Source organism: Camponotus vicinus, unplaced genomic scaffold (genome assembly GCF_025532165.1).
Source record: "Camponotus vicinus isolate PSW18456_S1 unplaced genomic scaffold, iyCamVici1.0 SCAF_3, whole genome shotgun sequence".
NCBI lineage: Eukaryota > Metazoa > Arthropoda > Insecta > Hymenoptera > Formicidae > Camponotus > Camponotus vicinus.
In genome coordinates this window covers 14,895,940-14,908,947 of record NW_028141967.1, presented here as the reverse complement: position 1 = coordinate 14,908,947, position 13,008 = coordinate 14,895,940, and the positions used below count along the sequence as shown (strand labels likewise).

Below are 13,008 nucleotides of genomic sequence, written 5' to 3'. Positions count from 1 at the left end.
TTACACAAAGTACTGACAATGAGATATAAAAGTATTGAGATAAAATCATCGAAAAATAAATATTTCACGAGATATTTTATAATTTATATAAAATTAAGAAATTACTTTAAGTCTTACAATTCGATTTAATATTTAATTAAAAAATACTTTACTATAGTATTTTAAAAAGCTCTCGAGATAAGTTGTAAGAATATGCAACGAAAAGTGAGAGTTTCCATTTAATAAATTGAAAGTAACCTTAAAATATTTGTTTCCTAAAACGTTATTTTCAAAAGTAATAAAATAAAATTTTATAATAATATCGTATGTAAAAAAAAGAAAAAATATATTTATGATAAATAATAAAAATATATTTATGCAAAATATGGACTTTTACGAAATGGATTTATTCATTTCTGCTGTGCAAACAATATCATCAATGTATAATATGTAGGAGTAATATCAAAAATGACAAGATCAAAGTTTAAGTTTAAATCGATAAAAAAGATTATGTAAAGATAATAAGAAGTCAGAAGTTAAATTAGATGTAGTAAGCACAACATTGAAGGACATAAAATTGCCAATCATATTACACGTAGAAGATTTTTTGCATTTTTGCGCGTCAATAATAATTCTGTTTAATAAAATGACTTTGCTAATAATGACACTGATCATTTGTTCATTGATATCTCCTATTCAACAAATATTTAAATTTTTTTAGAGCATTTTTATATATAAAGATCATTAAAAAAAGTAGTTTTATATTAAAGCAATCCTACTTTTATAATTTAATTTTTATTGAAGGAACTTGCAAAGAGGGACACTATAAGATAATATATAATAGGTACTAGCAACACAGGTTACTTAACAAAGCATACTTAATGATGTAGCAGAATGAGAGCACATGATAAAATATCTCACCGAGTTAATTAATTTTTTGCCTTATTAAGAGATATTACTAATCGCTATCGATACATTTTTAAATTTAAACATGTCATATTTAAACGCATCACTTATTATATACAGAATAAATAGCTTATATTAGTTATAAGCGAATAATATTTATTAAAACACAGATTAATTATCCAATGCAATGCTAAAATTCATTGATATTCGTTCTTTTCAATATACACGTGAATTTCAAAAGATAAATACTTTTTATATTTGATCATTTATAAGACATCATGTATAAATATTTTTCAGTATAAAAATAGTTAATAATGATGACACAGAATAATTATAATAATGTTATTTAATAATGATAAAATAATTAACAAATCCATAAAATTTAACGTGATAAAATCAGCAGAATATTATAAAAATCTAAAAAAAGTTTAGCGGATTTCTTTGTTAACAACGAACAAGGAGACATTTATCTGTGTGTGCTGAGAATATATGTATAGTATACAGGATGTCCTAGACCACCCGTACACCCCTTTTCTTTCAAAAACTAAGCATTTTAGAGAAAAACGTTTTCGACAAAAGTTGTATGGTTTCGAGGGGGCCATAAGATGGTACCATTGGTTTGACCTTGAAGAGTCATTTGAAGGTCACGTGAAGGTCACTTCAATTTTTTTAAATAGAATACCCTATATATTTTTGTACATTCCTGTAGCTTATCTCGAGAGCTTTCCAAAACACTATAATTAAGTACCTTTTCCTTAAGTACTTTTTGAGTTATGAGGCTTGAAATAATTTCTTAATTTTACATAAACTGTAAAATATCTTGTAAAATATTCATTTTTCGATTATCTTACCTTAATACTTTTATGTACAAAATAATGAGAGGAATCAATTGGTGTAAAGAAAACACATAATTGTTTCGAAAAAAAAATGTAATTGTTAATTGCAAATTACATATTTTTTCTTCGGAACAACTATGTGTTTTCTTTACACCAATTGATTCCTCTCATTATTTTGTACATAAAAGTTTTAAGGTAAGATAATCGAAAAGTGAATATTTTACAAGATATTTTACGGTTTATGTAAAATTAAGAAATTATTTCAAGCCTCATAACTCAAAAAGTACTTAACGAAAAGGTACTTAATTATAGTGTTTTGGAAAGCTCTCGAGATAAGCTACAAGAATGTACAAAAATATATAGGGTGTTCTATTTAAAAAAATTGAAGTGACCTTCACGTGACCTTCAAATGACTCTTCAAGGTCAAACCAATGGTACCATCTTATGGCCCCCTCGAAACCATACAACTTTTGTCGAAAACGTTTTTCTCTAAAATGCTTAGTTTTTGAAAGAAAAGGGGTGTACGGGTGGTCTAGGACACCCTGTATATAAATTGATATTTTATACGCTTTATTATTGTTTGAGACTTGATTTATTTATATAATACTTGCTTTATAAATAAATTTTTGATTATTCTACGAAATGTTAGAATATGCGAATTTAAAAATGGAGAAGCTTGTGTCATATACATACATACATATAAATATATATATTTCGCTCTTTCATACACAACGAATCGCGTTAAAATAATTTAGAAAGATAAGCCTGGGAATCGAGAAAGAAACTGTGAATAGAAAGTGACCCTGGCGAAAATAAAATGTAAACCGAGCGTTAACAAAGCATGAATTGGAGAGTAAATCTAATGTAACGGAAAAGTGATGGAAGCGTAAACGAAGCTATTAAAAGGCGTAAATTGAAACATCGGAACGTAAAGAAAGCGGCTATTAAGTGTTAGAAAAGCGTTAACGAAGCGTCATCAAACCGACAAGCGTGAACGAAATATCCTTCAAATGTAAACGGGGCATCAGCAAACTCCTTAAGGAACGTAAACGAAATGTTATCGAACTCTCCGACAAACATGAATGAACCTTGGCGAAAATAAATAACGGAGAGTAAGTCGAATGTAAGGAAAGAGTAACAGAAGTGTAAACGAAGTTTACAGGAGGCGTAAATTGAAACAACGAAACGTAAACGAAGTGTTAACGCTTCATTTACGTTTCGTTGTTTCAATTTACGCCTCCTAGAAGCTTCGTTTACACTTTTGTTACTCTTTCCTTACATTCGACTTACGCTCCGATATTTATTTTCGCCAGGGAAATATCTAATATAATTTTTAAAGAACGTAAATGAAATCATCAAACTTATTGGCGAATACGAACGAAATGTTTATACTCTACTATATTTATACTGTACCGTTAATATTGCACTTTACATTTTAAATAGGTAATAAACGGATCATTTTCGTTTATTCGGCAGACATTTACTTGTCCGACTTATAAAATCAATATCTGAAGCGCCTGCATCGAGATCAGAAATTAAATTGAAGTATACCTTTAATCTTATTTGTTACTCTTTGTAAACTTTATATAATTTTCATAACTAAACTTAAATACGAGAAAGATAGCGCATCGCACGTCGTGTAACGGTAAACGAATGAACTAACAGATCCTTGCGTGCTCGCGCGAAACTTTGACGTCCTTAAAAATATTTCTTTAAATTGTTAAAGTGTAAGGAAAGTATTTCATACATGTTTTGTACAGTGTTTAAGCGTTGAAGAAATGTGGATGAAGAGTTTCTAAGTCAATCAATCATTGAAGTGTATATGAAGCGTATTGGAGTGCTTCGTTCATATTTTATGGAGCGTTTAGGAAGTGTAAATGAAGAGTTTCTAAAATGTCAATCATTGAATGTACGGGAAGCGTATTGGAGTACTTCGTTTACATTTTATGGAGCGTTTAGGAAGTGTAAATGAAAAGTTCCTAAAATGTCAATCATTTAAGTGTGCGGGAAGCGTATTGCAGTACTTCGTTTACATTTTATGGAGCGTTTAGGAAGTGTAAATGAAGAGTTCCTAAAATGTCAATCATTTAAGTGTGCGGGAAGCGTATTGGAGTGCTTCGTTTACATTTTATGGAGCGTTTAGGAAGTGTAAATGAAGAGTTCCTAAAATGTCAATCATTGAAGTGTGCGGGAAGCGTATTGGAGTGCTTCATTTACATTTTATGGAGCGTTTAGGAAGTGTAAATGAAGAGTTTCTAAATGTCAATCATTGAAGTGTGTGGGAAGCGTATCGGAGTGCTTCGTTCACATTTTATGGAGCGTTTGGGAAACGTAAAGGAAAACATGAAATATTAAAGCGTAAGGGAAGCGTAACGGAATGCTTCGTACACACTTTATGGAGCGTTCGAGAAATATGCATGAAGATTTAAAATCGCGAAGAGTTAATGGGAAGTCAATGAAGCTTCTAAGAAGCGTTTATTCTGTTCGTTTACGCTTCTTTGACACTTCGAGAAGCGTTTAATTTTCACCAGGGGAGCGAGATAATAAGTCATTTTGAAGCATAGCAATTCACGAAAAAGATGTAAACATTTCATAAAACAAAAATTAAAACTCATTTTTTTATTTTATCTGTTTAAAAATAATTTTAATTAATTAATGAATTAATGAGAATTTACGATTATAAAATGACATCAAACACGACATAATTTTTTATTAGATTGATAATAAGAATTTTTTTACTTGATAAAATATTATTCGATTTGTTTATTGTGTTTAATGTCATTTTAAACGCAAAATTTCTATTAATTTATTAAAATTATTTTCAATCAAATAAAATGTAAAGTATGAAACTTTTACTTTCTATAATAAGATCCCAGTGAGCATTATTGAGAGGAAGAAGTCTTTAAGAGGACTTTCTGAAGACTTCATTAATTTCTCTCAAAAATGATATCAATAAGTTATCTTTTTTGCAAGATATCTTTGAAAAGACCTCTTTAAGAGGAATTTTTCAAAATCTCATTTATTTCTCTTGGAAATGATATCAATAAATGTATCTATTTGCAAACTGTCTTTTAAAAGAGCTCTTTATGATATCTATTTATAGATGGCTCTAGAGTCTTAGAAGGAAGAGCTCTTTAAGAGGTCTTTTCAAATATCTCATTAATTTCTCTTGAAAATGTTATCAGTAAATAATCATTTCGCAAGATGTTTCTCAAAAACCACATAACCTATAATCAATCTACCGCATGTGAATGGACCAGAGAGATTATTTATTATATTGTGGAGAAAAAGATTTGTGTGAGTCAAGAAATTGACAAAAATAGAAGATGCGGAACAGCATGTGAGAAATACATTAAAACTAACCGTAACTGATCTTTTAGCCTACAAACTGTCATGGACAGGACAGAAAAACACGATTGAAACAAGATGCATGAAATTTGCTGACGTTATTATCGGTATGATCTTATTGTCTCAAACTTTTAAATTAGTCCGAATTAAATACATTACAAACACATACGATAATACATCACTACCCAGTGAGCAATAAGTTATCAAAAAGAGTTCTAAAAGTACTAAGGTTTAAGAGTTGGACGTCTGAAAACGTCATCTGAATGATAACATAATGATATCAGTAAGTCCTCTAATGCGTCGATTTTAGAGGAAAAAAAGACTTCATATACATGACATCTAAAAGAATACTGTAGCATGACTTCTTATAAATGTCATCTAAAAGAGTACTGCAAAATGACTTCTTTTAAATGTTAAGAAAATGTTACTATTACCCAATAAACACATGATAGTATATTATACGTTTAAATCAAGTATTTACGGGAGGTCTAAATGTGATAGATTTACCCAATAAACACATGATGGAATATTAAACATTTATTAAACGAAAGTTAGTATAAATGTGGTATAAGGCCCAGTTCCACAATCCAGTTAACCTGAGTTTAAGTGGCGAATGGACCAATCAGGACCCAGTTTAACGTATTAAACTCGGGTTAACTCGAGTTGTGGAACTGGGCCTAAGTATATCAGATAAACGTTTTAATTTTTATGGTTTTTATACAATCGTATAATATATGATAATGATATCCGTTTTTATTACGTTTGCATAAAACAAAACGGATTTTATGCGTTGAAAAATATTATATAAGAATACGAAAAGAAACGTTTAGTTTCTAGAATGTATCTGCGTCTATTTTATTTCTTAAAATCGTATATTTATGTAATCGAAGAAACGTTTATTGAAAACGTATATAATTTATGAGAAAAATCTCATTTATAAATGTTTACAAAATTCCATTCTATAAATGGTATAATCTAAGTCTTAAAAACGTTAATAAATTGTTGTACGAATAATATATACACACCTGATTTTACAACTAAAATATTATACGACTAATAAACATTTTATTATTATATATATTTAACTCAAAATATGGTCAAATATATATAATAATAAAATATGTTTATTAGTCGTATAATATTTTAGTTGTAAAATCAGGTGTGTATATATTATTCGTGCAACAATTTATTAACGTTTTTAAGACTTAGATTATACCATTTATAGAATAGAATTTTATATACATTTATAAATGAGATTTTTCTCATAAATTATATACGTTTTCAATAAACGTTTCTTCGATTACATAAATATACGATTTTAAGAAATAAAATAGACGCAGATACATTTTAGAAACTAAACGTTTCTTTTCGTATTCTTATATAATATTTTTCAACTCATAAAATCCGTTTTGTTTTATGCAAACGTAATAAAAACGGATATCATTATCATATATTATACGATTGTATAAAAACCATAAAAAGTAAAACGTTTATCTGATATACTTATATCACATTTATACTAACTTTACGTTTAATAAATGTTTAATATTCCATCATGTGTTTATTGGGTAAAGTCCATATCAGATTACGCCTACGCATTGAAAATTTAAGATTAAAGATTGGAATTTGACAAATCAGAATAAAAAGAACTAAAGTTTCTTTGTCCTGATTAGTCAAATTTCAACTTTAATCTTAAATTTTGAATGCGTAGGCGTAATCTGATATGGACTTTAATTTCAACTTTAATCTTGAATCTTAATCTTCAATGCGTAGTCAGATATGGCTTAGGAATTTTTTATTTATAATATTTTTACATATTTTATTATTTGAAAGAATATACTCAATAATATATATATATATATATACACAACTCTTTTATGATAAATATATACATTTAATATACATTTAATATATACATTTAATATATACATTTAATATATACATAATTTATACATTTTATACAAACATTAGAAATTATGTGGTATATATTATTTTTTTTCTTTCATGTATAAAAATATACTTTTATTTTGTTTTTGTAAACATAAAAAAATTGTATTTTTCTTATTATATACTTAAAATTATTTAAAACTATTGCATTCTTATACATATTTTATTGCCATATGTAAAAAATAAAGTTCTGTTACAAACCAAAATAAAGAAAAAGATTATTGCACATATTTAAAAAGTAAAATTCTATTATAAGCTGAAAGCTTAAAGAAAAATCCAAAATAAAAAAAAATCAATATAAAGCTTAAAGAAAAATCCAAAATAAAAATCAATATAATTATAATATTTCAAAAAATTTCATTTCTTTTTTTCATGTCGTTTCATAGTTTGACTTATTCGATCTCCAGCATGCTGTAGCCAGTTCTTAATTATAGCTTGAATTTTATGCGCTGAAATACTTTTCCCACTAACACTGATGATTACTTCTGAAAAAAATATTTATTAATTATAATTTCGTAATAAAAAAATTTACATATGTAAAATTTACATATATTTTGTGATGCACCAAGAGCATGTTACTCTGCACGAATATATATATATATATTCGTGCAGAGTAACATGCTCTTGGTGCATCACAAAATATATGTAAATTTTACATATGTAAATTTTTTTATTACGAAATTATAATTAATAAATATATATATATATATTCGTGCAGAGTAACATGCTCTTGGTGCATCACAAAATATATGTAAATTTTACATATGTAAATTTTTTTATTACGAAATTATAATTAATAAATATTTTTTTATATATATATTTTATATATTTTATATATATATATATATATATATATATTCATTGATTCAGCTATTTTGTTATTCATATTAGTCAGTGTACAGAATAATATGCTCCTGCTGCATGTGTATAGTATCACTAAATATATGTAAATTTTATGCCAATGCTCTACAATGTTCACTGAGTGTTTCTGTTAACATTCTAGAGCATTAGATGCCAGTCTTGAAAAATCAGGTTCAAGTCGCTATTAGTGATGTATTATCGTATGTGTTTGTAATGTATATAATTCGGACTAATTTAAAAGTTTGAGACAATAAGATCATACCGATAATAACGTCAACAAATTTCATGCATCTTGTTTCAATCGTGTTTTTCTGTCCTGTCCATGACAGTTTGTAGGCTAAAAGATCAGTTACGGTTAGTTTTAATGCATTTCTCACATGCTGTTCCGCATCTTCTATTTTTGTCAATTTCTTGACTCACACAAATCTTTTTCTCCACAATATAATAAATAATCTCTCTGGTCCATTCACATGCGGTAGATTGATTATAGGTTATGTGGTTTTTGAGAAACATCTTGCGAAATGATTATTTACTGATAACATTTTCAAGAGAAATTAATGAGATATTTGAAAAGACCTCTTAAAGAGCTCTTCCTTCTAAGACTCTAGAGCCATCTATAAATAGATATCATAAAGAGCTCTTTTAAAAGACAGTTTGCAAATAGATACATTTATTGATATCATTTCCAAGAGAAATAAATGAGATTTTGAAAAATTCCTCTTAAAGAGGTCTTTTCAAAGATATCTTGCAAAAAAGATAACTTATTGATATCATTTTTGAGAGAAATTAATGAAGTCTTTAGAAAGTCCTCTTAAAGACTTCTTCCTCTCAATAATGCTCACTGGGTCATCTGTTTGTATCAGATGTCAGAAATTAAAGTGATAGAAATAGTTACTATATTTTTGATCTTTTATTAATAATCGCGACTTTATATATATTTTTGACAGAGATTTGATTGCGAGAAAGTATATCACATAGCGGTAAACGAAGGAACTATCGAATCATGCAAACCCTGTTCTGCTTCTGCCGTCAATCTGCTATCAGATATTGTGTGCGCAAATCCTGCTCGGTTTCTACAGGCAATCTGACATCAAATTTCGCCGCACAGATCCTGTTTCATTTCTGCCATCAATCTGCCGCAGTTACATTAGCAGGCTCTACTCGGGTTCTGCTGACAATTTGATATCAAATTTCATTGCGCAGATCCTGCTCGATTTTTGTTACCAATCTGCTGTCAAAATTGCGCCGCACAGATCCTGTTCAGTTTCTGCCATCAATGTGCCGTCAATTATATCAACAAGTTCTGCTCGGTTTCTGTTGATAATCTGTTGTCCAGTTATGTGAACAGATTTTGTTATATTTCTGTTGACATTCTGCCGACATCACATGATATATCAGAACCTGCATCAATTCTGTAATCTTTCTGTCGACAAAAATTTGTAACAGATTACCTGACAAGATCTGCTTTAGCAGACTTGGCTATTGGGGCTGTTTAAGTAATTTAATTACATATATGTCCATATTTTTCTTGATTGTTCCATTTTTTTAAGATTTTATATGACTTAAGCAGCTGAATATAAATAAATATTTCTCTTAGAATTCTCTTATAATCTCTTAGAATAGAGATATATCTTATTTGTCTTTTTATTGTTGAAATTTTATAACAACTTTGGGTAAAACTATACAACATACTGTACCATACTTATTGTTAGTAAAGTTAACATTAATATTAGAAATATTTTTACTTTTATCAATATATAATCTTTCATAGAAAAAATAAATATAGTGAAGATATACAAATATGATATAATTTAATATAATTGAAGATGAAATTAAGTTCCTTCCTGTGCCTTTAATTCTTCTAATAGCTGTTTGCGTTTCTCTGCTCTTCTTAAATTAGATAATACAGAACTTTCAAACTCTGCATCTGATATTGTTGCCTGCTGCGTCTATATAATGAAAATATTACATAAGATTATTATCATAACAGTATTAAACAGTAATTTTAATTCTGTTACATATATTTAAGCAATACATACGAATATATCAGGTGCAGAAGCAAAACTCAGAGATGAACTTATTTTACTTTTCAAAGGTGTATTTACAGAAAACGGTTGTCCAATACTAGAATTTGTACTTTTTGTAGTAGTTGAATGTTTCGTTGTATCCCATAAACCACGAAGTATTAGGGGGTTCTCGACTAATCCAATCTCTACTAAAAGAGCTGTTTCCTGGAACAAATATTTTATTAAAGAATTTTGTCATATAAAATTATATAATACGATTGTTCCACTATAAAGCATTTTACTTACTGCTGCACTTTTATCTCCAAATTCAACCATTGCTCTGCCCTTTTTTGTAGATGACACAACAAGAGCTGCTATGTCTCCATACTGTAGAAAAATAGAAAGTAAGAATACATGAAAGCTAGTATAGCTTCGAAACTGAAGGCTTAATGATTACTTACTTTTGAAAATATTCTATGTAGATTATCATAGTTGTATCCACCATTTGTTGGATCATCTTTTTGTGCCTTCCATCTAATTTTTATTCTAAAATCTTCTATGTTAGAATCTTCTGAGGAATGAAATTGTTTCCAAATTTGCCTTTGTACAAAGGCTATCTCCTCCTCTACTTGTTTCGATCCTTCTTTTTGCAATCTTTCTATTTCAGCCTAAATAATTATATATTTTACATTTGGAATGCTAATAATCTATATAAACATATTCTAGTAATATTAAATTGATTGCATACTTTCAATCGTTCCTCATCACATTTGGCGTTATATGTAGGATCCAATGATCTCTTGTAAGCCTCTTCGCGTGCCTCCAAATCTTCCTTTAATTTTTTTCTCTTCACATCAAATTCTTTAACGCGTTCTGCCGCTTGCTTTCTGGCAGTAATAACTTTATCATATGCAGCCTTGTTTCATGATAATGCATTTTAATAAATTAAATTAATTATAAGATTTTTTTTAATCTAAGAAGAGATACATTTAATAATGATAATAATAATAATATAAACTTTAAAGAAATGATACTTACTCTAGCTTTTGTATCTGTTAATATTTCTAATGCTTTTGAGAGTTCGCGAAATAATTCCACTGCTCTTGGATTATCAGGATTTTTGTCAGGATGACAAGTTAAGGCTTTTTTACGATACGCCCTTTTAATCTGAAAATTAATTACATATAAATTTTATATTCCTTCTTTATTGATAAATACATACAAGATAAAACTACTTAGTATAAATATACCTAACATTATTCTAATTATTTAATATATTATTCACAAACGTAAAGTATTTTATTTCACTATAAAACGTGTATAAATATTTCTAAACAATTATAAATCACCTCTGCAAGTGGAGCTTGATGCTCCACACCAAGCATTTCGTAAAGATCCATCGTAATTGTATCCATTATTGATAAATTAGAATAGATGTAATCTTATAAATTAATTCTTTAATTCTCTTGATACATTTATATATAAATGTACGTTTACTCCTTAATGTTTACGCTTGCTCACGTGATGTGCATATATGTATATGAATTATGGAGCATTCACACTGTAGATTTGTTCTTTTTAGCTGAACTAGTGCTGCACTGCAATAAGAACAGAAATAGTATCTATTCTCCGCTCCTATTGGCGAATATTTTCTATTCCGCGTATTTATTGGTGAATACTTTCTATTCTCTATTCCTATTGCCTATTGCCGGAGGGTACCCGATTGGCACGTCACCAATTGGTCAATTAAAATAGGACTCTCTGATTGGTTAATCGTTGCTGGTTACCCTGGGCCGATATAATTGGCAGGTCGATATAATTGGCTGTGGTCAATCGCAACGTTTATGGTCAAACGGGATACTCCCACCTATTGTCCTAGCATTGTGCAAGGGCCTTTACGATTCTTGAAGTGAAAATTACAAAAGTGAGGAAATTCACTAAAATATCTACAATTTCATTTGTCGAAATCTAGTAAATCTGCTCACTTTTATAATTTTCATCTCGTTTGAAGTAGAGTCCCTAGAATATAGAGTCTGGTCACTCGATTAGTTTTGGAAAAACATGGCGGCAATATATATATGAGCGTATCTAGAAGTTCTGAAAAAACATGGTGGCAATTTATAAATGACATATCTCAAAATGCCAACTTGTTGCGTTCCACAATGCAAAAATTATTATCAAAAAAGCTTTTCATTATATTCGTTTCCTACAGATCCCACCAGAAAAACATTATGGATTGCGAATATTGGGAGACATGATTGGAACTCCTCAAAAAAATGGTTTATATGCGAGGTAAAAGATCAAGTTTTCTCTATTATCATGAAATGAAGAAATAATTCTTGTTTTTTATTTATGTCAAGGTACACTTTGCTGATAATATGTGGGAAAAATCTCGCATTGATGGAAAGCGAAAATTAAAGCAGAACGCAATCTCAACAATTTTTAATAATACACTATTTACGTTTAATGTAAATTAATTTTTTATCATTTATTATCTCTTAAAATATAACATAATTTTCAATTATAGAAGTAATGAAATTTTTAAATTTTTTCTATTTATAAGAATTGTGTTACTGCGATATAGAATAAGTTATTTTATATAGAATAAGTAATGTTTATATTATTGAAAGTTAATTTTTTTATTTTTTAATTAAAAATTGATAAAAAGAGAGTACAATTGTTGTAATTTTCTTATTTAAATAAATAAAAATTGTTTGTAATTTTCTTGTCTCACTTCTTTTTCAATTATTAAGCTTCCTCAATGAACTCTATACTATACTGGAATGTGCACTGCCTTTGTTAGCGGCCGGGACATCGAAAGAAAAGGACAAGTTGCTTTAGAACGATTTCTGTCTCCGTCTAGTAAATTTTGATTGGTCGATCATTTTATATGATCTTCGTTACAAACATCATTTAGTTTACCATAGAGGTCTAAATATCATTCGTATTAAGTTAGCCGGAAATTTTTCAGCCAACCAAAAATCTCCATATGGAATCGTTTGTATTTCGTATGAAGATGTTTGAAGTGTGATTAAAAACGTTTGTGAGTAATTAGAATAATTATAAAAAATTAATCATTTTTACAGTATGTAGTTAGCCAACATAACTAAATATTAAAAATTCTC

General features: G+C 28.4%; 1 protein-coding gene and 1 long non-coding RNA gene across 2 annotated transcripts; both read right to left on the bottom strand.

The window, feature by feature from the left end:
* Positions 1–7,094: 7,094 nt before the first annotated feature.
* On the bottom strand, positions 7,095–9,376 carry LOC145967803 (uncharacterized). The gene is made up of 3 exons (XR_014437559.1): positions 8,298–9,376; positions 8,140–8,214; positions 7,095–7,501 (listed from the first exon to the last, which is right to left on the bottom strand). It is a non-coding gene; the product is annotated as an uncharacterized LOC145967803 (long non-coding RNA).
* Positions 9,377–9,505: 129 nt separating this feature from the next.
* LOC145967802 (dnaJ homolog subfamily C member 17) lies at positions 9,506–11,387 on the bottom strand. Its single transcript, XM_083092767.1, has 7 exons — positions 11,233–11,387; positions 10,922–11,050; positions 10,632–10,799; positions 10,345–10,551; positions 10,190–10,270; positions 9,917–10,108; positions 9,506–9,826 (listed from the first exon to the last, which is right to left on the bottom strand). Exons 1-7 carry the CDS (start codon positions 11,296–11,298, stop codon positions 9,710–9,712), a joined length of 960 nt encoding a protein of 319 aa, XP_082948893.1. The 5' UTR covers positions 11,299–11,387; the 3' UTR covers positions 9,506–9,709.
* Positions 11,388–13,008: the final 1,621 nt, after the last annotated feature.